The sequence below is a fragment of the Penicillium bovifimosum genome, assembly GCF_028826915.1.
Source record: "Penicillium bovifimosum strain IBT 22155 chromosome Unknown utg000008l_segment0_segment0, whole genome shotgun sequence".
In the NCBI taxonomy this organism is placed as follows: domain Eukaryota; kingdom Fungi; phylum Ascomycota; class Eurotiomycetes; order Eurotiales; family Aspergillaceae; genus Penicillium; species Penicillium bovifimosum.
Window position 1 is genome coordinate 1,068,595 of NW_026622717.1, and position 22,773 is coordinate 1,091,367.

At 50.8% G+C, this 22,773-nt stretch overlaps 12 protein-coding genes across 12 annotated transcripts; 7 read left to right on the top strand and 5 right to left on the bottom strand.

Annotated features, from left to right (window-relative positions):
- Nucleotides 1–758: 758 nt before the first annotated feature.
- Nucleotides 759–1,523, bottom strand: N7515_010088 (uncharacterized protein; the record flags this gene model as incomplete). The annotated part of the gene is made up of 1 exon (XM_056670831.1): nt 759–1,523. The coding sequence occupies one exon, from the start codon at nt 1,521–1,523 to the stop codon at nt 759–761; it is 765 nt and encodes a 254-aa protein (XP_056517204.1).
- A 2,052-nt stretch (nt 1,524–3,575) lies between these two features.
- Nucleotides 3,576–4,784, top strand: N7515_010089 (uncharacterized protein; the record flags this gene model as incomplete). The annotated part of the gene is made up of 3 exons (XM_056670832.1): nt 3,576–3,832; nt 3,893–4,325; nt 4,383–4,784. 3 exons carry the CDS (start codon nt 3,576–3,578, stop codon nt 4,782–4,784), a joined length of 1,092 nt encoding a protein of 363 aa, XP_056517205.1.
- Nucleotides 4,785–4,965: 181 nt separating this feature from the next.
- N7515_010090 (cysteine-rich PDZ-binding protein) lies at nt 4,966–5,665 on the top strand (the record flags this gene model as incomplete). The annotated part of the gene is made up of 3 exons (XM_056670833.1): nt 4,966–5,307; nt 5,391–5,514; nt 5,580–5,665. 3 exons carry the CDS (start codon nt 4,966–4,968, stop codon nt 5,663–5,665), a joined length of 552 nt encoding a protein of 183 aa, XP_056517206.1.
- Nucleotides 5,666–5,982: 317 nt separating this feature from the next.
- Nucleotides 5,983–7,109, bottom strand: N7515_010091 (mitochondrial 54S ribosomal protein mL46; the record flags this gene model as incomplete). Its single annotated transcript, XM_056670834.1, has 3 exons — nt 5,983–6,267; nt 6,337–6,998; nt 7,064–7,109. The coding sequence occupies 3 exons, from the start codon at nt 7,107–7,109 to the stop codon at nt 5,983–5,985; spliced, it is 993 nt and encodes a 330-aa protein (XP_056517207.1).
- A 469-nt stretch (nt 7,110–7,578) lies between these two features.
- On the bottom strand, nt 7,579–9,543 carry N7515_010092 (CAF1 family ribonuclease; the record flags this gene model as incomplete). Its single annotated transcript, XM_056670835.1, has 5 exons — nt 7,579–8,135; nt 8,191–8,839; nt 8,891–9,117; nt 9,169–9,261; nt 9,309–9,543. 5 exons carry the CDS (start codon nt 9,541–9,543, stop codon nt 7,579–7,581), a joined length of 1,761 nt encoding a protein of 586 aa, XP_056517208.1.
- A 1,130-nt stretch (nt 9,544–10,673) lies between these two features.
- Nucleotides 10,674–12,047, top strand: pex26 (the record flags this gene model as incomplete). The annotated part of the gene is made up of 2 exons (XM_056670836.1): nt 10,674–11,116; nt 11,174–12,047. 2 exons carry the CDS (start codon nt 10,674–10,676, stop codon nt 12,045–12,047), a joined length of 1,317 nt encoding a protein of 438 aa, XP_056517209.1.
- A 541-nt stretch (nt 12,048–12,588) lies between these two features.
- On the bottom strand, nt 12,589–13,904 carry N7515_010094 (uncharacterized protein; the record flags this gene model as incomplete). Its single annotated transcript, XM_056670837.1, has 2 exons — nt 12,589–13,084; nt 13,156–13,904. 2 exons carry the CDS (start codon nt 13,902–13,904, stop codon nt 12,589–12,591), a joined length of 1,245 nt encoding a protein of 414 aa, XP_056517210.1.
- A 1,664-nt stretch (nt 13,905–15,568) lies between these two features.
- N7515_010095 (putative succinate:fumarate antiporter (Acr1)) lies at nt 15,569–16,706 on the top strand (the record flags this gene model as incomplete). The annotated part of the gene is made up of 4 exons (XM_056670838.1): nt 15,569–15,623; nt 15,677–15,774; nt 15,836–16,034; nt 16,093–16,706. 4 exons carry the CDS (start codon nt 15,569–15,571, stop codon nt 16,704–16,706), a joined length of 966 nt encoding a protein of 321 aa, XP_056517211.1.
- Nucleotides 16,707–17,183: 477 nt separating this feature from the next.
- On the top strand, nt 17,184–18,442 carry N7515_010096 (twinfilin; the record flags this gene model as incomplete). Its single annotated transcript, XM_056670839.1, has 4 exons — nt 17,184–17,202; nt 17,268–17,902; nt 18,009–18,260; nt 18,326–18,442. The coding sequence occupies 4 exons, from the start codon at nt 17,184–17,186 to the stop codon at nt 18,440–18,442; spliced, it is 1,023 nt and encodes a 340-aa protein (XP_056517212.1).
- A 197-nt stretch (nt 18,443–18,639) lies between these two features.
- N7515_010097 (PHF5 family protein) lies at nt 18,640–18,966 on the bottom strand (the record flags this gene model as incomplete). The annotated part of the gene is made up of 1 exon (XM_056670840.1): nt 18,640–18,966. The coding sequence occupies one exon, from the start codon at nt 18,964–18,966 to the stop codon at nt 18,640–18,642; it is 327 nt and encodes a 108-aa protein (XP_056517213.1).
- Nucleotides 18,967–19,261: 295 nt separating this feature from the next.
- Nucleotides 19,262–20,458, top strand: N7515_010098 (pinin family protein; the record flags this gene model as incomplete). Its single annotated transcript, XM_056670841.1, has 4 exons — nt 19,262–19,272; nt 19,356–19,815; nt 19,874–19,942; nt 20,000–20,458. The coding sequence occupies 4 exons, from the start codon at nt 19,262–19,264 to the stop codon at nt 20,456–20,458; spliced, it is 999 nt and encodes a 332-aa protein (XP_056517214.1).
- A 936-nt stretch (nt 20,459–21,394) lies between these two features.
- Nucleotides 21,395–22,765, top strand: N7515_010099 (alpha/beta fold hydrolase; the record flags this gene model as incomplete). The annotated part of the gene is made up of 7 exons (XM_056670842.1): nt 21,395–21,473; nt 21,553–21,605; nt 21,655–21,762; nt 21,822–21,931; nt 21,988–22,318; nt 22,380–22,431; nt 22,488–22,765. The coding sequence occupies 7 exons, from the start codon at nt 21,395–21,397 to the stop codon at nt 22,763–22,765; spliced, it is 1,011 nt and encodes a 336-aa protein (XP_056517215.1).
- Between the last annotated feature and the right edge of the window lie 8 nt (nt 22,766–22,773).

Sequence of the window (22,773 nt, forward strand, 5' to 3'; positions counted from 1 at the left end):
GATCAGGGTTCGAACTTCACGTTGAAGTCCCCTGGGGCTTGGACTGGGGTATCTGTGAACTCGGTCTAGCCGTTTACAGTTAGCGATATCAGATTGAAGTACATCTACTCCGTAGCTCGGGGAAATATACGATCTTATTGCAATCTTACTCCGTATACCTAGGTGTATATATGGATTTGAACTAATAGCATATCTGTATATGTGTGATTGGTTATGGTGGTATGTTTATGGTCGGCTATAAAGTTGAACTACTGAATTGGGATATATAGATCTTCTCCAGGTGAAGCCCGCTCTGGTTCAATATATATCGAGGATATACTTTGTCGGGAGCGACGGACGGGATTCGAAATGATTTACTTTCCTTTCAATACAATAAGCATTGTTAACAAATAGCAATTATGCAATAAATAAAGATGCGATAGCCGAATGATCCATGAATCCTATGATTCATGGCCTATATGCATGGCAAAGAGCTCACTGATGCCGAAGGACATGCGCGTGACAAACGGATCTGACGCGACTGATCGCGTCGATACCCATCTCATTCAAGATAAAAGCGCAAGTGCATCAAGGAATCATATGCTTCATACTGTAGAAAAAATATAAACACGATCAACAAGCAAATTCATCAGAAACTCAAAAACTCGACTCCGGACATGCCATAACCGCTCGGAAAACGCAGAAAGGGAAAAGGTATCACCAAAAGTCCAAACTTCAACAAGAAAGAACCCCAAGGAATCAAACCAAAAAAAACCCAGCTAAAAAATCTCCAAATCCTCAAACTCAACCACCAACCCATCCGCCGGACCCATAGCCGAAGGCCCAAGCCTCATCCCACGCATAGCATCCCACAAAGGTTCCCCCCTCCCCAACCCCGTCGGCCGACTCGCATAAACCCCAACATGCACGAACTTATCCTCAACCCCATAAAAAAACCAGGTAACCTCCCGCAACTTTTTCCACGTACTCCCCACCGCCGCCGGCGAAACCGCATACGGCGACGCCGTCGGCACCTGATACCAAATCCACAGTGCATCCCCAACACGCTCGAGCTTAATCCGCAGCGAATGGACCACCATCCCCGGCCCAGGCCCCGTCTGTCCCTGCGCCAACGGCGACAAACACCAGTCTGCGCCGTCGGCAGTTGCGCTGACGGACGAGGCGTTCACGGTGCCGGATGAGAACTCCATGCCTGCTTTCACCCATTTGCAGGGAGGACGTGGGGTCCTGGAGCGGAGGGACGTTGTTTCGCTGAGGGTGTGAGGGGCGGCACCGGCGAAGATTACTAGGCCGCCTTGGTCCCATTCTTGTTCCCAGTCTGCGCTCACGGTTACTTCGGCTACGACGAAGGGGTGGCGGAGGGTGGTGAAGACTATGGGGGCTGTTGTTATTTCGCCGTTTGGTGGTTTGCGCCAGAGGTCGGTGTTTGGGCCGGCTTTTAGGGTGAAGTATTCCATGTATTGGGGGAGTTCGAAGGTTGGGGGGAGGTTGAGGGTTGTGAATGTTGAGCTGTCTGGAGGCATTTTGTGTTTTTTTTTTTTTTTAGATTTCCGCGGATTGAAACCAAGAATTGAGGATGAAGAGTAGGAATAAGGTAATTGTCGGGGTGATAATGGGGTTGCTCGAAAATAGTAATACCCCGGACGAGGTACAGCAATTAATACTGCGAGATGCTCGGCAAGATGGGTTCACAGCGTTTGCGACAAACTTTAAGCAAGCCCCGATACAGGTAAGCAATGAAGATAATGCAATATGCAGACGCAAATCCCAGAAAATTGCAATTGTTGGGGATATGATGCAGTCGAGAACCGGGGATCTGCGGAGACGCCGAATGCGGGTTGCGCGGTGCGCCAGACTGGAAATGAGCAAAATGAACCGGAAAGAAGAGAAAAGACTGGAGATTATAAAAGTAGAAGAAGTGAAATGGATTTATCTGAAAAACAAGCAAAGTATTTATGTGATAGTTGGTACAAGCCTAGTGAAACCCAACGGACGATCATCTCAGGTCCTGGGACAAGCGCATGTCGAAAGGCAGATGGCAGAACTAGAGCCCTGTAGACCTGAATCAAGCTCTTAGGCCGCAGCGAGGCGCTAGAGTCGTGTTCTTTGTGGTCCTCCCTTTGAAGTGCCTCCCCAGAAGCCGTGCTTGCCTTCGGCGACAGATGGCGGGCCAGTTTCCAAGTGGCGGGTCAGTCACCATGCATCTGCGGAGGATCCCATCACGATGTGACGGGGGCATCTGAGAGGAGAATCAAAGGTGCCCAAAAAAGGACTCAAAGCAGAGTAAAATAAAATGAAAACAAGGAACGCGATTTTTCGGTCAATTGACAGTTGTCCGGGGTGAGTAAGGATGCGGTGAGCTAGTTCGCGACGATGACTCGGGCATATCCACTTCTTTGTGATATTGGGGACCCGGGTTCACCATTCGTGTTAGTACAAAGTATACACTTCATTATCGAGGATCGATCGGAACAATGCAGGAGGGTATGGACTGGGTGGAACTCAGATTCGGCGCGAATTGAGAAATATCTAGGATCTTCCCTGGTCGGTGGTTTGACAGCTTCGACAAATAGCTGTTTCGTTTCTTTTTCCTTCGTCCTTTGCAAGTCGGTTATAGACATACATAGTAAGCTCAGCCACGCGACTGTCCTCCCTAATTAGTGTGTTTCTGCACAAGGCTGAAGAGGGTAATGGTAAGGGTTCATGGGGATCCCGCTGGAGTTGATAGATCTGACTTTTAGGTCGGGATCAATCAGCTGATCTGTTCCAAGCCTTATTGTAGAGGTCAGATGACTGAACACTCTTGAATCTCAGCCTCAGAATCTGCTTAAGAACAGTCCTCAGTCCCCTCAGGTTCGTTAAACTCTTCGTATTTTCCCTCTGCACATCTCCAAGACCAAGGCAGATCAGCTGATTTCTTTTTTTAGACCGCCAAGCAATTAACTAGCCTGTGATCGGCGATTTCTCGCTTCTTGCCTTTGTCCTCGATGCGTTGGCAATCTCGGGCACATCTCGTTTAATTGGGTTCTGACACCGTAAATTTCTCCATAACACGAGTCAACTACAAAGTAATTGCATTTCATGCTATATCCCATCCCAAATTCCCGAGTACAGAGTGCACAAGTCGTCAAAGACCAAGGCTCAAGCAGCCCCTTCCACCCCCCAACGCCTGCCCAACGCCTACCGCGCCCACCATGCGCCCCGTTTACCACATGCACCGAGGGCCGAGGCGGGGTCCAGGCCCTTGAAGGGGCGAAATCCAAGCTCTAAAAGGGGCTAATCCACGAGGCTAAGGAACTAAACAGACCCGAATGACTCGTATTTCGTGCCTTTTTTCCTTGGTGGTGAATGTCTTTTTTCCTTGGTATTGACTCCGGTCCAATCATGCCCGTCCATCGCATCCGGGGTCTCGTATTCGCAGACCCTTGAGGCTCAAGCTAAACGGGTCTAATTTGCTTCAGCCTCCCTGGTTTGTTTACTTAAAGGGCTTGGCCGCGTAGAGAAGATGTCGCGAAACTAATGACTATTTTGCACATCTTGCAATCCCCAACAAACCCTAACAGATTGCATTGAAGATGGCACCTCGACGCGGAGGAGGAAGTTACTGGGGCGGCTATGGAGACTACAACCCCTGGAGCGAGACAATTTTACTGTCTGTGAAACGTAGCGGGCGCTACTATGGTGATAACTACGAGGAGCTCTTCTATGCACAATTTGCCTTCGACCTCCTCTGTCTCATCGCATTTGCTGTCTTCCTCATCTGGGCCTCCCGATTCCGCAGCCAGGGTCTCCCCTTGCCGTCCATAATTTCTGCGCTTGTGTGCTTCATCCTGTGAGTTACAACACGCCTAGCATGAAACCATGCAATGTGCTGACGGGCGCGCATGATTAGTTACGAAATCTTGGTCGTCATCTACGAAGGCCTAGTGGTCGCCGAGACATTGGTGACCTATTACTATCTGATCATTTCGATGCTCTGGGAGTTATTCGTCGTTGTTGCGATTGCTATCACATTTCACATCTTTTGGTCTTTCATCCACAGATTCCTGGCCCGTCTCTCAGACTCTGGTAGACCAAGCTCGGCAGTGGCCGCCGTGCACTGGATCTTCTTCAGTATTATCTTTGTGGTCGGTCTTGCCGAGTTTGCCCTCACTGTCGTTACTTATGTCTACATGGTGAACCCGGGAGCTGGTGATATCTACAGTATGGCAAACGCTGGCGCGCGACTGGGTGCTGCATTGAAAATCATCTATTGGTTGATGTCCATGGAGATCCTCGCCTGGCTGGCCTTTATTTTTGTCAAGTCCGGTCGTTTGATGTCGAAGGTGAGTCTTTCACTAAACCAGTCCTTCTATCCAAAGCCCAGCTAACCTAATGTTCAGACACCTGTCATTACACTCATCGCTGGCGCCGTCAGCTGGTTCGCCGTCTGCTTCGGCTGGGCCGTTGTCCAAATCCACTACACCCTCCTAGTCAACCCTGCTCCCACCTACCTGTCCTTCGCCCAATCAGTCATCCAGCTCATCTTCTGGATCGGCACGTTCACGGGCATCCTTCTTTGCTGCGGAAAGTGGAGGACACTCGGCGACGCACATGAGAAGCACTCTGTTCCCCAGGGCCCGGTCTCCCAGTATCCCAGCCAGTATCCTCACCAGGACCAAGCTCAGTATCCTGCGCCATATCCCGAGGGACAGTACGCTCCAGCCCCGCAACCATATGCCACAGCTCCGTACCAGGATTACTCGGCGCAGTCGGCTCAGCAGCAGATCCCTTCACCTCGCTGAAGGGTCCGAGGTGTTGGAGTGTGTTGAAGGTAACTTATAGCGTATTGTTCAGATGTTCTTGACGCGATTACCCATTTCTTATGTTTGTATGTTGATATCCGAGGAATGTCGCGAGTGGCTTATGATACCTGTTGCATAGCATATAATATTTTACTCTGTATAAACTCTTTACTGGCACTATATGTACCTTAAACAAATAAGTAGCCCAACAACGGGGAGCAAGAGAAAGGAAACAACCCGCCAAACCAGTCTTGGCATCGAAAGCAGGCGGTGGCGCAAAACCGCTGCCCGCATAACATCATCTCTATTCCAGTCGTCTTCTACCACTTCCCACGACCAGAAAACAGAAACCAAAGACCCAAAAATGGTCTGCTCAAAATGCCAAAAGAAGATAAAAGCCACCGAGCTCGCCACACCAGGCGTCAAGCGCAAAAACGACATCTATTACGGCTCGCCATCTAGTTCTGGAAGCGCCGACAAGGGGAAAACCAAGTCGACGCTAGGCGCAACGGGTATTGGAAAGGTATGTGCTGCAATGTAATCGAACTTACGTGTACTGTGTAGTAAGTATAGATTTAGATGGGATGGTCACTGACATTGCGCCAGAGCAAACTCCTCAGCGCGAAAGCGAAGAATCCTTATGCTGCTTATGCTTCGGCTTGTGAGAATTGTAAGGTGAAGACGGAGGTGGGGAAGAAGTTTTGTCAGCGGTGTGCTTATCAGAGGAATGGTATGTTCTTTGTCTTCTTCTTTCCTTTGTGTTTATGAGGTTGGTGATGCTAATGTCTATTCTAGCTTGCGCGATGTGTGGCAAGAATCTCTCTGGCAAGTCGTCCAAGGACCAGCCTATTGTCCAAGGGCAGAAGTTCAACATGGCATGATATACATGAGGTTTAGGGCTGGATGGGGTTGGTTTCTTATTTCCTTGGGTTTAACATGCACTGTATAGCGTTACTTGGGCGTTGGCTATACCGGAATCGAACATTAGCTTCAACAATGACATTGAATGAATTGATTGACAGTACAGGAAGATTCTAGTTATACATGGCATGCGCAAGAGTATATGCAGTGCGTCACCGATAGTGCGCTTTCGTATCGGAACAGGTATGCCTTTTCGTCTCCATCCGAAGAGAGCCTCGCATATCGCCCTCCTCTTCTCACGAGCTCCAGCTTCTCAGTTGCCCCCGGTATCAACCCTTTACCGGTCAGCCAGCATATTCTTGATGTTGCTGTAGTATTGCGTGTTCAGATATTGAGCAAGCTCCTCCTTGGCGAGCCACTTGAAGTCCTTCAAGTTCTGGGTGTTGAGGGAGAGATCGGCCTGGCCGGCCATCATCCGGGACTTCAGGAAGAAGACCTTGCTGCCGGGGGTGTCGGCGGACTTCTTGGGAGGGTTGTAAGAGTGCCATCCAACGGGGTGGAAGCCGACCATCCAGGTGTTCATGTTGACTCCGGCGGATTGGGCAAGGGTGCGTTCGGCGGCCTATCAAATAAAAACCAGATTAGAATACTTGGCTAAATGCATAATCCGAGACAAGAAACTAGTACTAACCGTGCGAAGAGTCTCGCCCGACTCCACCGGCGAGCTGGGGAACTTCCAGTGTCCCTCCTTAGACTGAACAAGGAGGTAAAGCGTACGAGAAAGCAAACGGTCGAGGCTCTTCTGATCGTTCTTCTTGTCTGCCTCCGTGATTCGCGGGAACGGCCGAGGAATCTCCTCCTTCTTGCTCGTATCCTGGGAAGTCGCATTGGCAGTGGACTCGGCGTCGCGCACGAGGGCTTCGAGCTGGTGCTCGGGCTCGGACTCAGGCGCACCGAGCAGGAGCTCGTCGTTCCACGCATCGCTGTCGTACGCGTTGTACTTTCCGATATCACGTGCGGCAGTCCGACGCTCCTGGATCTTCTTTTTCCAGTCTTCGTCGGCGGGTGTGCCACGCTTGAAGTAGAAATATTTCGTAAAGGGGAGAGCCAGACGCTCATTCAGACGCTTCTGGTAGAAAAAGAACGCTTTCTCGAAGGGCTCGAGTTCGCGGGTGATTTGCGGAGGACGGGAGAGGACTACGCCGGCGTTGATCGTGTACGCTGGCTTCACGGCGGGATCGGCAGATGTCGATGCAGAGGTTGCTTCGGTTGCTGGTGCGGCGCTGGCATAGCTGCGGCGGCCGAGGGTTTCTTGACAGCTTCGGCAGACGCTGGAGTCGATTATTGATGGCCCTGTCCGCGCGGTGTTAGTATTGGGACGAAGGGAGCTGGGGAAAAAAGGGCTCAATTGGACATACGCAGTAGCGAGGCCACGCGCCGTGCACCATTGGATCCTGAGGACATCTTCAAGGGTGGGAGATTGATAATATGTGGCTGATCGGTGGTCCCTTGAACTCCCCGAGAAAAAGATCCAAACGGGTCACGTTGTCGCCAGGCCCAATCGGGTTAGTCCAATCTCGGCCACTTTAAATAGCGAAAATTTGACTTTCTCCGTTTTATCTTCTTCCAAGCACTTCTTATCATCACTGCGTCCAGTTTTCTACGACCGGTTGATCATTTAATGGTGCTCAGAGTGAGCTCCTCGCGGCCAATTTTCGCTAGCGGTACCTTCTTTATAAATCAAGGCGTACTGTTAGATAGCTGCCGCGAACATCCTACGTATTACTTAGTGGTTATGCTTCAATCGAAACATCTCATGATATTTGCTCCGTACATTCCTGCTTTCATTTCCTATCTTTTTTTGGTGTTTAAGTACTTTGCGGTGTTCTGTCGGGATCGGAGATTGACGAAGTCTTCGTTTGTGCTGCGTACGTCAAAGCGCCAGCAGCAAATCTTCTTCCACGGGCACCTCTCCCAGTTTCACAATTCGCTCCTGTGTGCCAAACACACGCAGTTTATTCCCGTAGACACCCCAGAAGCTATCCCCTTGACGTGGTAGAAGAATGCCCCAATTGACCAGGAAAGTCATGAGCTCGGAGCCATCTGCCAGGGACGTTCCAGATTCAGCAATGTCATCTGCTGGGATCGGCGGAAGCAATTCACTCTCAGTGCCAAACAACTCATTCTCAATGTCAAACAACTCATCCTCAGTGTCAAACAACTCATTCTCAGTGTCAAACAATTCATTCTCAGTGTCAAAGAAGTCGTTAAATTCCGATCTGGAAGTAGCATTACCGGGAGTTGCCATAACACTGGCAGCCAGACTGGGTGCTGTTGTCTCTCCTGGCGAGTCTTTTGCGAAGATCCCTGATCCACCGCCACGTATGATCCCTGCGAGCTTGATGAATACCATTGCTGTGAGCAGGCTGTCATAACCTGCTTCGTGCGCGCTTTTCTGGAAATGGTATTTGCTGAAGCGAGGGTCGATCTCTGGAAGACGGTTAGTTGTGCTCACTGCTCGTCAATGATATAAGTCGGTACATACCAATCTTGGGGTTCTCCATTCCCGCCAACCTCGTGTTCAGCTCCTCGAGTGAAGAGTTAGGATTAAGGGAACCGCAGTCATGAGTAGCAAGATACTTGGTATCAGCTAGCACGGGGAATAGCTCGTGGATGACGGTCTGGAACTCGGCGAGAGTATCCGGCAACGGACCGATGAAAGATCTGTAGAAGAACAACAGATCACAAAACATATTGTGGCCGATCAGAACCGGTCTGTTTTCTTTGAGCCGTCTCTTCACTTTGTCTGCCAATTGCTTGCACTCAAGAGCTCGCTCTTCGATCGTCAGAGCTGGTTCTCTGGTCACCAGAGGCTGGAATGCCTCCGGTTCTAGTTCTTCCAGGTTTCCGCCGACGAGTGCCTCTGCGATCCACCGAAATCCAATATGCTTTCGAATGCGTTCCATTTTGGTATGCAATCTCCCTTCGAAGAGAAGCTTATCGTAGTCCAAATCTCGCATTTGAATCTGAACGAATGTCGACATGTTCCGCGTCGTCAAAGTGGGATATTCCTCGTTGATGAGTTGGTGAACAAGCGATTTTTGCATTCTCGTTAAGTGGACGGGCGAGTCAGGCATAAGTCCCACGGCCTGGGGCGGCGGGATATTAAGATATTCCTCGCGTAAGTCGCGTTCCTGCTAATGTCAATTCATTCGCCCAGCTCGATATTTGATCTCATCTCTTACCTCGCCCTGTGCCAGCCAATCATTGACCTGCTCCCGAACATCTTCAAGGAATGCCAAAGTTTCCGGCTCATCCTTTTTGACGTCTAGACACTCAGTAGGGAGCCGCACCTGGCTTCTTTCTGTAGCTCTCTTGATAGCCAGAACCTCTTCTTCCCGAGACAGATACCGGACGCCGTACTTGCACATATGGTCAATGCTGAAGTTGTTCGCAAGTAAGAATTCTATTGCTATCCTGAAGTGTTAGTGGGATCCTTGATATCTGACTTCAGGGGACATACAGCGGCTCCCCATGGTCCAGTCCCGATTTAAGTCCATCTCACGGTGGGTGATTGGACTCAGGTTGATGTTATAGGGCTTCAGTGTGTAGGTCGCTGCAGATAGTTAGCGACACATCCTGTCGATCAGGGCTAATACTTGCCTTTCTCCTTGTCTTCATGGCAAGTGGTCAGTCCAACCTGGAGGATCTGGTACCGTTCTGCTACTTCCTTTGTCTGCACATAACGCTGTTCGATTGTCTGGGTTTTGAGGCGAGGCCCACTTGGCGCAAAGGCCACGCCGGAAAGCTCGTAATCCACAGAGACAAAGCAGCTATTGGAGATGTCATCGAGGATGGAGGGAAGACACTCCGTAAATGTCAGAGCTGTGACGTCCATCTTTGTTGGATTATGAAGTAGCCTGAACGAAGAAGCTAATCGACGCCTGGCGTTGTCGATTTTCGTGGGTTGCTGACCGATGTTGAGAGATGAAAAGTGCAAGTGCCTCGAACCAAGATCAGAGATATCAGATACCTCAGTCCGATGTGCAATTTGTCGAAAGGTCAGATGGAACTGATAGAAAGTCGAGAGCTTGAACGCTTATATAGTAGGTGGGTCGATCTGCTTATGTGTCAAAACATGTCCCGTGAACTCGCGTGATGAGACGAGTCCCGTGAAGTCGTGTGATAAGAAGCAAAGTGCGAGGAAGAAGAGAAGGAGCGGACTGGGCAATGGTTCGTTGATCGTTCTATCCTCATCAGTCCCAAATGGCTAACTAGCTTCAGGAGTCACTATTCAAGTTTGACTCCAGGTATCACGCAAACGCCCGCACTAATATTACCTAACCCTTACTTCTATTTTCCAGATGCATATTGAAGCCTTGTTCATGAGCTTCCATTAACAAAGATGAATCAAATAATAGCTAGTTACGAATCCTCCCACAATCTCAAATCTGCTGGCATTGTGAATTGTGGTTGAGCCGAGCTTCCAGCTACCCCAAATTGAGAGTGGAGACATGTGGCTGTAGCTATGGACATGACTGGGAAAGCAACGCCCCAGTGACCTTGTGTATATGCGCAATAGAGAGATGCTACATGTATGCAATTCCTCGATGCCCGTTCCCAACGGTTTCCTACTTTCAGATCGTAGAGAAGCTGGAGGTTGTACCTCGTTGGTCCAGCTCGTGACTTCGGTCGGCGCCGGGCGGCCTACCGTGGTCAATTGCTAAGATGTGTAAATGCCCTTGCAGTCCTTTGAATTACTGTAGACTTCTTCCACCCATCTCCATCATTAGGGCTTCGCGTATTGACTGAGACTGTTAGGGTGGAGTACGTGGAGGTTGAGATTCAACCTCACAGGCCAATCCCGTGACCGACCCCGGACTTGGATGAGCCGAGGGAAAACGACAGCCGATCAGCAGCCCCGACACGCTTCACTCTCATGCACTCTCACGATTTCCCTCTTGTAATTACTCCTTTTATTATTTCTTCAAGACCCTCAGTATTTCTTTTGGATATCCTGGCCTCACAATGGCCAACGGAGCTATGTCGTCTCGCTCTCACACCCGCTCACCGTCCTCAACCACCCCCACAAAGTTGTGCTCCAAGACATACAAGAAAGCCTCTCAACTTTACCTCACACGACGGCTCCCCGAAGCTCTAAGAAGTCTTCAGCCGATTATTACGCCTTCAAAACCACAGGAGGATCAGCACACAAATGGCGATAATTCATCGCCAATTGCGCCGATCGCCACAGCCGCTGGCACGTGGAGGATCAAGGTGTGGAACCTCTACATCACACTCCTCAGCGCAATAGTCGACCTCGGTGCAGAGGAGGGAAATAAACAATTTGGTCAAAAGGAATGGAAATCAATTGCCTCGCAAGTGAGAGAAGGTGGAATTTGGGAGACTGTGGTCGAGGTCGGGTACCAGGGCCACGAGGGTTCGGTGGATGCCGAAGTCGTCTACAACCTGTCAGTATTTGACTTACACCTTGGGATTCCAACTATGTACTAACAGCGTTGTAACAGTGCTACCCTACTTCTAACTCACTCCTCTTCCCAATCCCTTAACCAACAGCGCCTTGAGACTTACCTCTCCTCCTATGGACAACCCAGTTTCGATCTTACGGATCGTTTCCAGGAGACGTCAGACGAGTATCAGCCACGTCCGATTCGTTCGGGAGGTGGCACCGACACACCCAAGGATCTGACCGCCAGAGTGAAGATTATCGAGCTCTTTACTCTGCACGTCCTCCCCCGCAATGGTGAATGGGAATACTCCACCGAGTTCATCAACCTAAGCGAAGTTCTGGATGAAGAGCGCAAGGACCTCTTCCTTCAAACCCTCGAGGGTTTGAGAGAAGAGAAGGAACGGGGCGAGATGCGCGCAGCCGAATTACAGCGGGCTAAGGACGAAGAGCTCGAAAGGCAACTAGAGGAAGAGCGCCGCGAAGCAGAAGAAGCGGCGGCCGCCGCCGCCCGACCACAGCCCAATGGCCACAAGCGCAATACGAGCGAGGTTGACTATGGAATTGAGAAGAGCCGGCCGCATGGTTCACCCAAGAGCAAAGGTCCCAAAGCAACGGACAAGACGCCGAATGGCAAGTCTCGGACCTCGCTTTCATCATCCAGCTCCAAAAATGTCAAGAAACAGGATAAAGCTGAACCCCGCGGTCGTCAATCGCGGGCCGTGGCCACTGGACTGCGCAACCTCATGCGCCATATCGTTCAGGCTGTGTCGGGGAATCCCATGTCAATAGTGCGCACCTTGCTCTTTGTAATTGGTATCCTGATGGCGATGAGCCGGCAGGGTGTGCGCGATCGTGTTCGACGGATTACGGACGGTGCGTGGCAGAAGATCAAAGCCACCGCCGGGATGGGTGTCAAAGTGAGCTATATTTGAGATATAAGCTTACTTTGACTCCGTGCAAGTTGCATAGGTGTCATGTATATTCTTCTTGACGAGGTTGGCTTCCCGGACCTCGAGGGGCCACCTTTGATACGTATTTCCTTTGTTATTTCTCTTCATTGTGTATTGTATGCATACATACCAATTACCACCAGGAGTGGTTGCATTACTCTCATCCAAATCACTTCGTGTCTCGAGGACCTGCTTGGCTGTAAAGACCTTTCATATTGTCAGGGCTCAGTGGCCCGTGGGGCTTGTAGGGAAATGTTCTGCCTCTTAGGTATATTGAGTTCTACGTCGACGATATCTGCCGTTTTGCTTTTGTATTTGGAAGGGATTGGGAGAAGTTGACTTAAACTTGGAAGGTTGGGACGTTCCAAGGTTCGTCCGAAATGTACCACGAACGGTTACTACGTTATTCCATTGGAGACTCGGGCAGGGAAGCTGAAGGTCCAGAGACCTCGAATTCGATCGATTTATGTATAGTAAGATGGCAATCAACCAGTGATATTATAATGTACATCTAAAATGGGTATCAAGCAGCCGTAACCTCATGACGTCCAGCGTGATCTCCACGCGGACCCTCAACCATACCAACTTCAACATCATCGTGCGTCCCACTATCTGAATTCTCCTTTTCGTTGACCCTGGCATGCCACCTCCGAAACAGCTGAACAAAGAAATGTGCCACGCAAATCTGCTCCGTGGTATAAAGTAGTACCGGCACCGACGTCTTGGCCTTCGTGAAGAGATCAACCGGCTGCCACATTGCGTAAAGTAGTGGAATACCGAGTGCAGTGCTCTTTGCTGGCCCGCAGAAGCACACTGCAATGGTCTCTTCCGGCGACATGCGTCTAAATATGGGTTTTGACCAGCCGCGAGAGCTGAATATCCACGGTGGTCTTGCGCAGAAGAAACACACCGCCGTCAAAGTGATGTAAAGTAAGATATTAAAGAGAACCACAAATACCACGCTCTGGGTGGAAAGGGTCTGGAGTGCCCCGGTTGCGAAGCAGGAAGAAAACGTAGTCCTGACATGCCAGTCAGAACAACAACAAGACCAAGCAGGTATATCATACCCGGAGAGAGCGCGTCTACTCACCAGATCAACAACAACATACAGACACTAGCCAGCTTCGGCAGCTTAGTCTTCTCCAAGACCCGGGCAGTGCGATCCGGCCAAGTCCACCTCACAAGTTGCCCAACAAAAAGCGGCAGTAGCACACTCAGCCCCAGCTGCTGAAACACCTCCTTATACATACTCCCCAAGCTCCCACCCCCATACCGCCAGGGCTCAAACTCGCCCGTCCTCGGTATCAACGACACAGTCCACGCCGCCGTAACGAACGGACCAAGAATATTAGCCAGCAAAACTTCCACCAAAGCAGCCGCATCGTCGCCCCCCGCAGCCCTTGTCATAACGACGTTCGACGCAATCGTCGTCGGAATACAAGCTGTAAATATATACCCCGCCAGCACGGCGCGGTCAATCTTCCCACCGGCATCGGCAGCAAGGATAATATGCACGACGGCCAGGACCAGCGCTGGAATAAAAAGGAATGAGATCGTCTGCACGATCAGGTGTAATCGCCAGTTCAGGAACTGCGATAATAGTTTCTGGCGAGGGATGCTTAGCCCTGAGATAAGAAAGATTATCGCTATCACCCCGTAGAGGATGCTGTACTCGGAGCGGATTGTGCCGCCGTGTTTGGCCACGTTCGGGAAGAAGTATGCCAGCACGCAGACGATGCCGATCCCGATTAGGAGCCATTGGTGTAGGATTAGGGTTGCGGCCCGTTGAAGGACTTGCTGCCACCGTGGCTGGGCGGGCTCGGGGGCTGCTGCGTTCATTTTGGGTTGGTCTAGGGACTGAGATGTGGGGGCTGTGGGATATCCCGTGCGATTGTGGTCCCAACTCCCTTGGTGTATGTACATCGATGTTTGTTTATCCAGGGGAACATAAAGTGTTACAATGTGGTTGGAGATTGCGCTATCGCGGGATCGGATTTGATCCGATACTTCGGACTTGATAGCGGAAAGGGTGGTCGTCCATACTTGTCTGACAGCTACTTGTATACAACATACATAGTTAGTACCTGGGTACCACTGCCCAGAAATATGAAGAAGACGTGAACAGGCTGTATACGGCAACTTTTTGCATATCAGATTAGGCCCAAGTCCAGAACGGGATCCCCGACATCGGGTAGCCGAGCCCGAGATTATCAGTCGGGTCGACTGACTTGGCAGTGACCCCGGATGTTAACCATGGCAAATGCACGTGAAGGTACTTTGATTCCAGCGATATTGTAGGCTGTCTCAATACAATCTTCATCTTCGCAGTACTAGTTACATTGTACAGGCAGAGTTCTGAATAATTTGGTTCCGTGGATGTTCCATGGTTTCGGTCATGTGGTAGAATGTTCAACCGGCTACGTCATCACTTGTAAAGACTGCGACGCGATGTACTGCATGCAATAACTACTAACAACCTTCAAATAAGAAACCCCGGATCAAAAAGATCAATAACCAAGCCTCTTCCAAGCCCTATGTACAACGTTGGAATACTTTAATTGACCATCTGACTCAGAAAGTCCCATGACCATCTGGTAAATGAACCTCGGCTGAGGGGAGCTTTCGCGCTCGTCCGAGATCACCCGCGAAATCGCCAGCGGAGTTCGCTAGTTTTCCCCGACTGAAGTCCGAAGTATTCAATGTGGGAGGCTCCGGGGTAATTTAGCTTGGGACTGTCAGAGTTTCGGGGGTAGGATGGTTTTTATTGTTAGTGTAGGTTGGAAAGTCATAGAAGACAGTCAATTACGCTTTCGGACATGATATATACTCTAATTTCAAGATAAAGTACTGGATCACAAGCTTGCAAAAACTATGACGACAGTTGCAGAATACACAGTAGACAAATGTAGGCATGTGAAGTCAGATCACTGGAGATCTGGGGTGAATTCCGCAACTGGATAGGGAGCCGCCCTTCTTCCCGAAGGCCTCGGGATGTGTCTTGGGCATTTCCACTCTGAATCGGAACTCCTAGGGAAGAATATTAAATAAAGAGTATCCTCGGCGATTCTTCGATCTGATAACTTTTTTTTATCTCTCTTCTTCTTCTTCTCTTTTCCCTTGTTTGTGCGAGGAACTCCTGTATACTGCGTAGACTTCCGCTCGTCCAGCTTCCTCCGCTTCCCCGTCATAGCTCCCCACAAACCTCCGCCACTTCGCCCCGTGATTCACATAACCCGAACTTCGGCCTTTTCCTGAAGAAATCGAAGATCTCTTCTTTTTGATCCCAAGACATCCCCTTCAGCCCAATTGCAGGTTGTTACTTCGAAATCGTATACTTGCTCCTACTCCGGAATTGTATACTTACTCCGCACCGGCTTCTCTCGCGACACTCGGAACATCTGCGCAATTCGCATATTCGAGTCACCTCTTGAAGGTTTCAGATCCGAAGTCTTCGCCAACAAAAGTGCACATTCTCCGCATATATACGAACACATATTGAAAAAATGTCCGCAAAGACTGCCGACACCAAGCGCACATCGCCCGCGGTCAACCTGATCGGTAGAGTAGATCCCGCCTTTTGGAATTGGGTACAGCTATTAACTCTGAATTAGCTGGTGGTGGTGCTGGTATGATGGAGGCCCTCGTGTGCCACCCCCTGGACACAATCAAGGTCCGCATGCAGCTTTCAAGGAGGGCTACAGCGCCTGGTGTGAGTTGGAGAAAGTTCCTTTGACAATTGGAGTCATCGCTGACCACAATGGCTCATTCAGGTTAAGCCCCGCGGTTTCATCGCCACTGGTGCTCAGATCGTGCAGAAGGAGACCGCTTTGGGTCTGTACAAGGGTCTCGGTGCTGTGCTGGGTGGTATCATTCCCAAGATGGCTATCCGTTTCACCTCATATGAAGCATACAAGGGCTGGCTCGCCGATAAGGAGACAGGCGTCATCAGCAGCAAGGGCACCTTCCTGGGTACGTGAATTCCGCGAGTGACGAACGATACCAAACAGAAGATTAACGTTCCCCACAGCTGGTCTCGCCGCCGGTGTTACCGAAGCCGTGGCCATCGTCAACCCCATGGAAGTCGTGAAGATCCGTCTGCAAGCGCAGCACCACAGTCTCGCAGACCCCCTGGACGCCCCCAAGTACCGTAGTGCCCCTCACGCACTCTTCACCGTGATTAAAGAGGAAGGCTTCAGCGTCCTGTACCGCGGTGTCTCCCTGACCGCTCTCCGACAAGGAACCAACCAGGCCGCCAACTTCACCGCATACACTGAGCTGAAGGCCGCTCTCCAGCGCTGGCAACCCGAGCACAGCAACAGCCAGCTGCCCGCCTACCAGACCACCGTGATCGGCCTGATCTCCGGTGCCGTCGGTCCCTTCTCCAACGCCCCCATCGACACCATCAAGACCCGTCTCCAGAAGACCCGTGCCGAACCCGGCCAATCCGCTGTCTCCCGTATCATGGTTATCGCCAAGGACATGTTCAAGACTGAGGGTGCTCGCGCTTTCTACAAGGGTATCACTCCCCGTGTGATGCGTGTCGCTCCCGGTCAGGCTGTCACTTTCACTGTGTACGAGTTCCTCAAGGGCAAGCTGGAAGCCTCTAACTGGGCTTTCGTTGGTGGCAAGTACGATGAGTAAACTTGCTCAAAATGTGGTGTTTTTGGAGAGCATTGTGATACCTGACCCAGCATGGTGGGCGTTGCGTTCCCTCTGTTTCGCGCATTGGACTGTTCAACTGCAGACCAGTGGGAACGCCTTTTTTTGTATATATTGTTTGCTTTGTATACCACTTTGTCTGGTGCGCTTTGAGTTGAATAGAGAAGTTCAAAAGCTTAAAAATCCCTAAGAGCCAGCCGAGTCTTTAGAATCTGCCCGGGGTGATGGTAGATGTAGGAGTCAGTAAGCTTGAGAAGATTAGGTATTTCTGTGAAGATGATATATGTTCTGAATAATTGCAGTGCTGAGGTGGTTGAACAATCTGAAAATACAGTACGGACACTACGGAGTAGAGCCAGAAACTAAACGCTGACCGGCCATCGGCCCCTCAATTCACCGCTCCCCCTCTCCCATAAACAACAAACTACCAACCCCAGCTGCATCCCAAAGCGCGGCATCATGCAGTCAGGAATTACAGGTAAGTGACTCGCATCAACTTCAAGCACAAAATCTCAAATGCAATCCCACTAACAAACCACCCAGTCTCCGCGGAGCTGCAAGATGCCTTCAGCCGCTTCAACTCCGACCCCTCATCCTTCTGCCTGCCAGTGACCATCACAGCCGAGACCCTAACACCGCTGTCCCCCATCTCCTTCCAAGGCAGCCCTTCACCAGACGCCTTCGTCTCTGCCCTCCCCCAGCTTTCCTCGGTCCTCCAGCCGAAAACCCCAATCTACCTCCTTCTCCGACGCCCGACGTCCGCATCGACTGCACTCATCGCCTTGACCTACATCCCGTCCAATGCACCAGTGCGAGCGAAGACACTCTTTGCCTCGACTCGGTCGACTCTGACTCGTGAGCTTGGCACGGAGAAGTTCGCTTCTACTGTCTTTGCTACGGAGGAAGAGGAGATTCTGGACCGGGAGGCGTGGCGCGAGCGTGATGGCGAGGGACCCAATGCTATCTCTCGTGAAGATATGATGGGCGAGAAGGAGAGGGAGCTGGAGGCTGTTCGGAGGGCTGAGGCCGAGGCGCGGAATGGTACGCCTTCCAGGGATATTGGTATTGGGGGTACGTTTGGACCTGGTACTGGCTCCGGTATGAGAGTTTCTCTGCCAGTCGATGAGGCGGCTAAGACTGCCTTGAAAGATTTACAGGATAGTGGGTTGGTTCAGTTGGTAAGTTATTCCCTGGTTCATGGTTGTATTCAGTCCAGCCTCTAGAGGTCATTGGAAGAGATGGGCAATAAGATGAATCTGTGAAATTGGCTAACTTCAAAAAAAGACGGTTGATGTTCGCACCGAGAAAATTGTCCTGGCCGACTCCCAGTCTGGAGTCGAGCCGAACTCTGTCGCCACACACATTTCCTCCTCTTCGCCGCGGTATTCCTTCTACCACTACCCCGGATCTGATGTTGTGATCTTCGTGTACACCTGTCCCAGCGGGGCGTCGATCAAGGAGCGAATGCTGCATGCCAGCTCGCGGAGGAACGCCATCACCGTTGCCGAACAAGAAGGACTGAAGATTGAGAAAAAGGTACGCATGTCACAGTTGTAGATGAAGTCTGTTGAGACTCCTTGTCGAATGCTCACACATCGCAGATTGAGGCCTCTGGCCCTGACGAAATCACCGGAGATCGCCTGCAAGAGGAAGTCACACCAGCACGAGACCAGGGTCCTGCCCGTGGCTTCGCCAGGCCTCGCCGCCCCGGCCGGTAAACTCGCCACCGTATAGATAGGCACCAAATAAACGTATACGGGAGTGGGCGCAAATCGCCCACCCACACAATGCTTCACAGGCGCTCGTATTTGTAGAGCTTGTAGACTCAAATTGTCGTGGCGAGGCAGAAGATCGTAAAACTGCCGGTAGCGTCCTTGGCCCCCTCCACGCAGACACACCAAGGCGCAATCTATGATCATTGATTCCTGAAACTTTTCTTCTGATAGAACAGATCTGTCCTCGAACTTCCCAAATTTATAATCTTGGGACATCCATCGCGGTCTTTCTCTAGGCGCGTGCATTCAAAGCAGTAGAATGCATCACTGATACCCTCACCGCCGCAGACAACACACTTGTTCTGATAGTTGCCGAAGGAGCACTCGTCGCAAATGCGGACTAGGGTCGTGGGGCGCACGTAGGAATCGCACACGGGGCATTTTCCGTCGCATTTGTCACACAGACGGCCGATGGAGATGCCGGGTTGCTTGCGGCACATGACGAGATCGGGGTGGTGGCGAGACATGATGAGGAGGATGCGACGAGGTTGTAGACAGTTCAGGCCGCAGGATGTGGAGTGAGGGTTGCTTGGGATCAAGCTGGAGATTGGGACGAGGGGAAATTTGAGAGGAGGGAGATTGAGGAAGAAGACGCCCTGCCTAAAGACTAGGTGGTCCGTGCACGTGATCCTAAGCACGACGGTGTCGACTTCGGTTTGATGCCTCCAACTCGGTGACCTCGACCAGATCTATGTTTCAAACGCCCTTGCGATTTTCTTGCTTTCCTTTTTCTTTGCTGTCAGCGCTCCTTGACTAGCCACGATGTCTGATGGGTATGAGTTGTCCCGTCCCGTGCAAACTACGCGCAAGCGTCCAGATTGAGCGCTCTAACTAACCTCCGAAATTCTTGTATTAGTCCTGAGACACTCGCTTCTGCGGTAGCTGTACCTGATCAAGATACCGAGCCACAATCTCCCGAGTTGACTGCGAAGAGAAGACAGTCTTCAATCGCTGAATATGATGCCAAGCGCCGGCGACTCAGCTCTCAGGGTGATATCTCTCCGCAGTCCCAGCGTGGTCGCCCCTCGTCACCTGGGGCTATAGCAAATGAGCCCGCCGGGCCAAGGCCTGTGCGACCCCGTGGAGCTGGAAGGGAGGAAGATCGGAAGCGGGGCCAGCGATTATTCGGTGGGTTACTGGGTACTCTTTCGCAGAGTTCGAGTACCGCAGCTCAAAGACGGCGTGCGGATATTGAGAAGAAGCAGCAGGAGAAGCTGAAGACGCAGGATGTGCAGTACGATGAGTTAAGGAAACGGCGGAAGGAGTTACGTGAAGAGGTCAGGAGGAGAGAGAAGCCATTGTATGAGCGAGAGGCGGTACGTTATGTTCCCTAGACCACGTGGACAGGTCTGTTTGCTTACACGTGTTGACCAGATGCAAACCCGGCACTCCAATATGCTTGCTATAGCACACTTCCTTAAGACACGGACAGAGCCGGTCCTGGTGAGTACTGTTTTCCTATGCATACGCAGTGTCCACAGGCTTATTCACCTCATGCAGTATTACAAACCATGGCAATCGAGACCTGGCGATGAATCAATCATACAGCAGCAAATCGAGGAAGCAAAGGCGACTATTGCACGTGAAGTTGCTGAGTTTGAAGCCCGATACCCCCCAGAGGCCTTTGCACCGGAGCAACCCACACTGGCTGAACCACAACAGCAACCAAACGAGGAAAAGACGCAAGAGCCCAAAGCAGACACACAATCAGATGGCCAGCAAGTCCCGCCACCGGCTCCAGAGCCCGAGGTAACTCCGACAGACACAGGTTCTAAGGAAACAGCTGAAGGTGCTCCGGACACGGTGGGTGTAGATGCTAATGACCAGAAGCCCATTCCACCTACCACGGATGAAACCACTAACGTGGAGGAAGTTGCCACTCAAGACCAGACCGATCCCCACCGAGATGATGACGGAGGCGAGGTGCTTGAGGACAATGAGGATACTGTGATTTATTAGATTGGTCGACAATCTTTCTATGTCAATTATGAAGTGGTGGAATGACTCTGACTATGACACCAAGGACAAATACCCGGAAGCCTTGATTTGTTTTGATTGCTACGGAGAGTTGGTTGTATTGCTTCTGATATCTAAAGCTTATTTTGAAAGCACTTTATGGGGCAACATGTATGATATCCATGAAATACACTTGACCACCAATTGTAGCATCTATGGATGCTCCGTGATCTGCCTAGCGAAGAAACAGAACCTTCTTTCCTGGTATGTTTCATGCACTCGAGCACCTGTGGTGTGAGTACTCTGGTACTGAGTGTAGCAGTAAATTTTTGATAGATGCAGATCTACTTCCCGGGCATGCATGGCATATTTTTGCAAGGACCTGCTTTGTTTCCTACCACTGTCAATCTGTCATTAAGAACAGCTCTAAGCCCCTACAGAGCTTAGTACTTGGTCATCCGTTGTTCTTCGACTTTTGTGGAGACGCATTCTCGGAGTCGGCAATGCTCAAGCAAATGCAATCAATCTTGGGCAAGCTCATGAAGAATAGGGGTGTCCTTTGATTATCCTACGATGTATGTACGAAGTAGTAAGTAAGTACTACATAGTTACATAGTACATCGTCGTTAGGGTTTACAGCGCTAGCGGCTTGGCGCCCCACCTCCGAGATGCCGAGGCAGACTGGTGAGGGGACTCGGGATGTTCTCTCCGCATCTGTGAATTGCATTCCATGGCTTTCATGATTACGGCATAATTTATTCTGTTGATTCGTGTCAGTCGGAGCTTATATCTCCGTTGATTAAGTTCTCATGCTTACCTGCTGTATTTAACAGCTATATACTTGACTATACTTGAAACTTGGATCTGCAAACCTGCATCTCCAGTTCTCCACACACAAGCGCGCTTTTCATCCGAAGCATCAGCTCAAACCAACTCGTTATGCCTGTCGATAAGATCCGTGTGTCGGGTGACCCCCGCATTGAGTATAAGACCGCCACGCTGAATGGCCGTAACTACTGTGAGCTACCCACAATGCACGAAAATGCTGGAATCGCAAGCGTTCCGATGTAGAACGAACATGAACTAACAATGTGCAGCTTACATTCTCAGCCAGCCAAAATCCGGCCAGTACAAAACTACTGTCATCCTTGTAAGCAGCTAATCCACCAAAAAGGAACACCCACTGACACATTCCATAGATCCATGGCTTCCCCGACCTTTCAATGGGCTGGCGCTACCAAATCCCCATGCTCGTCGACATGGGCCTACGAGTTGTAGCCCCAGACTGTCTCGGATACGGACGAACAGTGCGTATCACCCCTGCATCATCTGCATACCATGACTCCAAACTAACAATTAAACCAAGGACGCGCCCGATGACTACACCCAGTACTCCCACAAAAGCTGCGCAGCAGATATCAAAGCCCTAGCAAGCCACCTAGGCGAGAAACAGATTATCCTAGGCGGACACGACTGGCAAGAACAACCCCAATCGAATCTCTGTTCTCGGAATCCATGCTAACACGCAACAGGGGCGCGGGACTCGCTTACCGCGTCGCTCTCTGGCACCCAGAGCTCGTCAGTCACCTGTTCACTGTCTGTGTGCCCTATGCGGCGCCCACGACAAAGGACGTCTCGCTGGAGGACATGGTTCGCACCGTGACGCCGCACTTTGCTTACCAGCTGCAGTTCAAGAGCGGGGATTTGGAGAAGGTTATTCGGTCTAAGGAGGAGATTAGCCAGTTCCTGCTTGCGCTGTATGGGGGTCGGACGGAGCAGGGGAAGTTTGGGTTTGATGCGACCAAGGGTGTGGATGTTGATAAGATTGGGGCATTGAAGATTTCGAGGTTGTTGAGTGAGGAGGTAGGTCGGCTTTGTAATTCCATTTAATCTGGTACGAGGGGATTATGCTGACGTTCTACAGGAATTGGAGTTCTACTCAAATGAGTTCGCCAGGAGCGGTGTTCATGGACCGCGTATGCATTCTACATCCGCTGGTTGTTGGCTGTGATTGTGCTAATTCATGTTATAGTTAACTGGTACCGCACTCGGAAGGTGAACTACAAGGATGAACTTGAGATCCTCGACAGGAAGATTCAGGTTCCTACGTTGTTTATCCAGGCTTTGAGGGATCAGGCTTTGCCGCCTCATTTGGGCAAGTCTATGGCGAAGCAGCTCCCGCGTTTGACTCTGAAGCAGGTCGATACCTCGCACTGGGCTCTGTGGGAAAAGCCTGATGAAGTCAATGCTATTCTCGCGACTTGGTTGAAAGACCATGTTTTCGCTGATGGAAGGGCGGGTAAGCTTTGAGTGGAAGG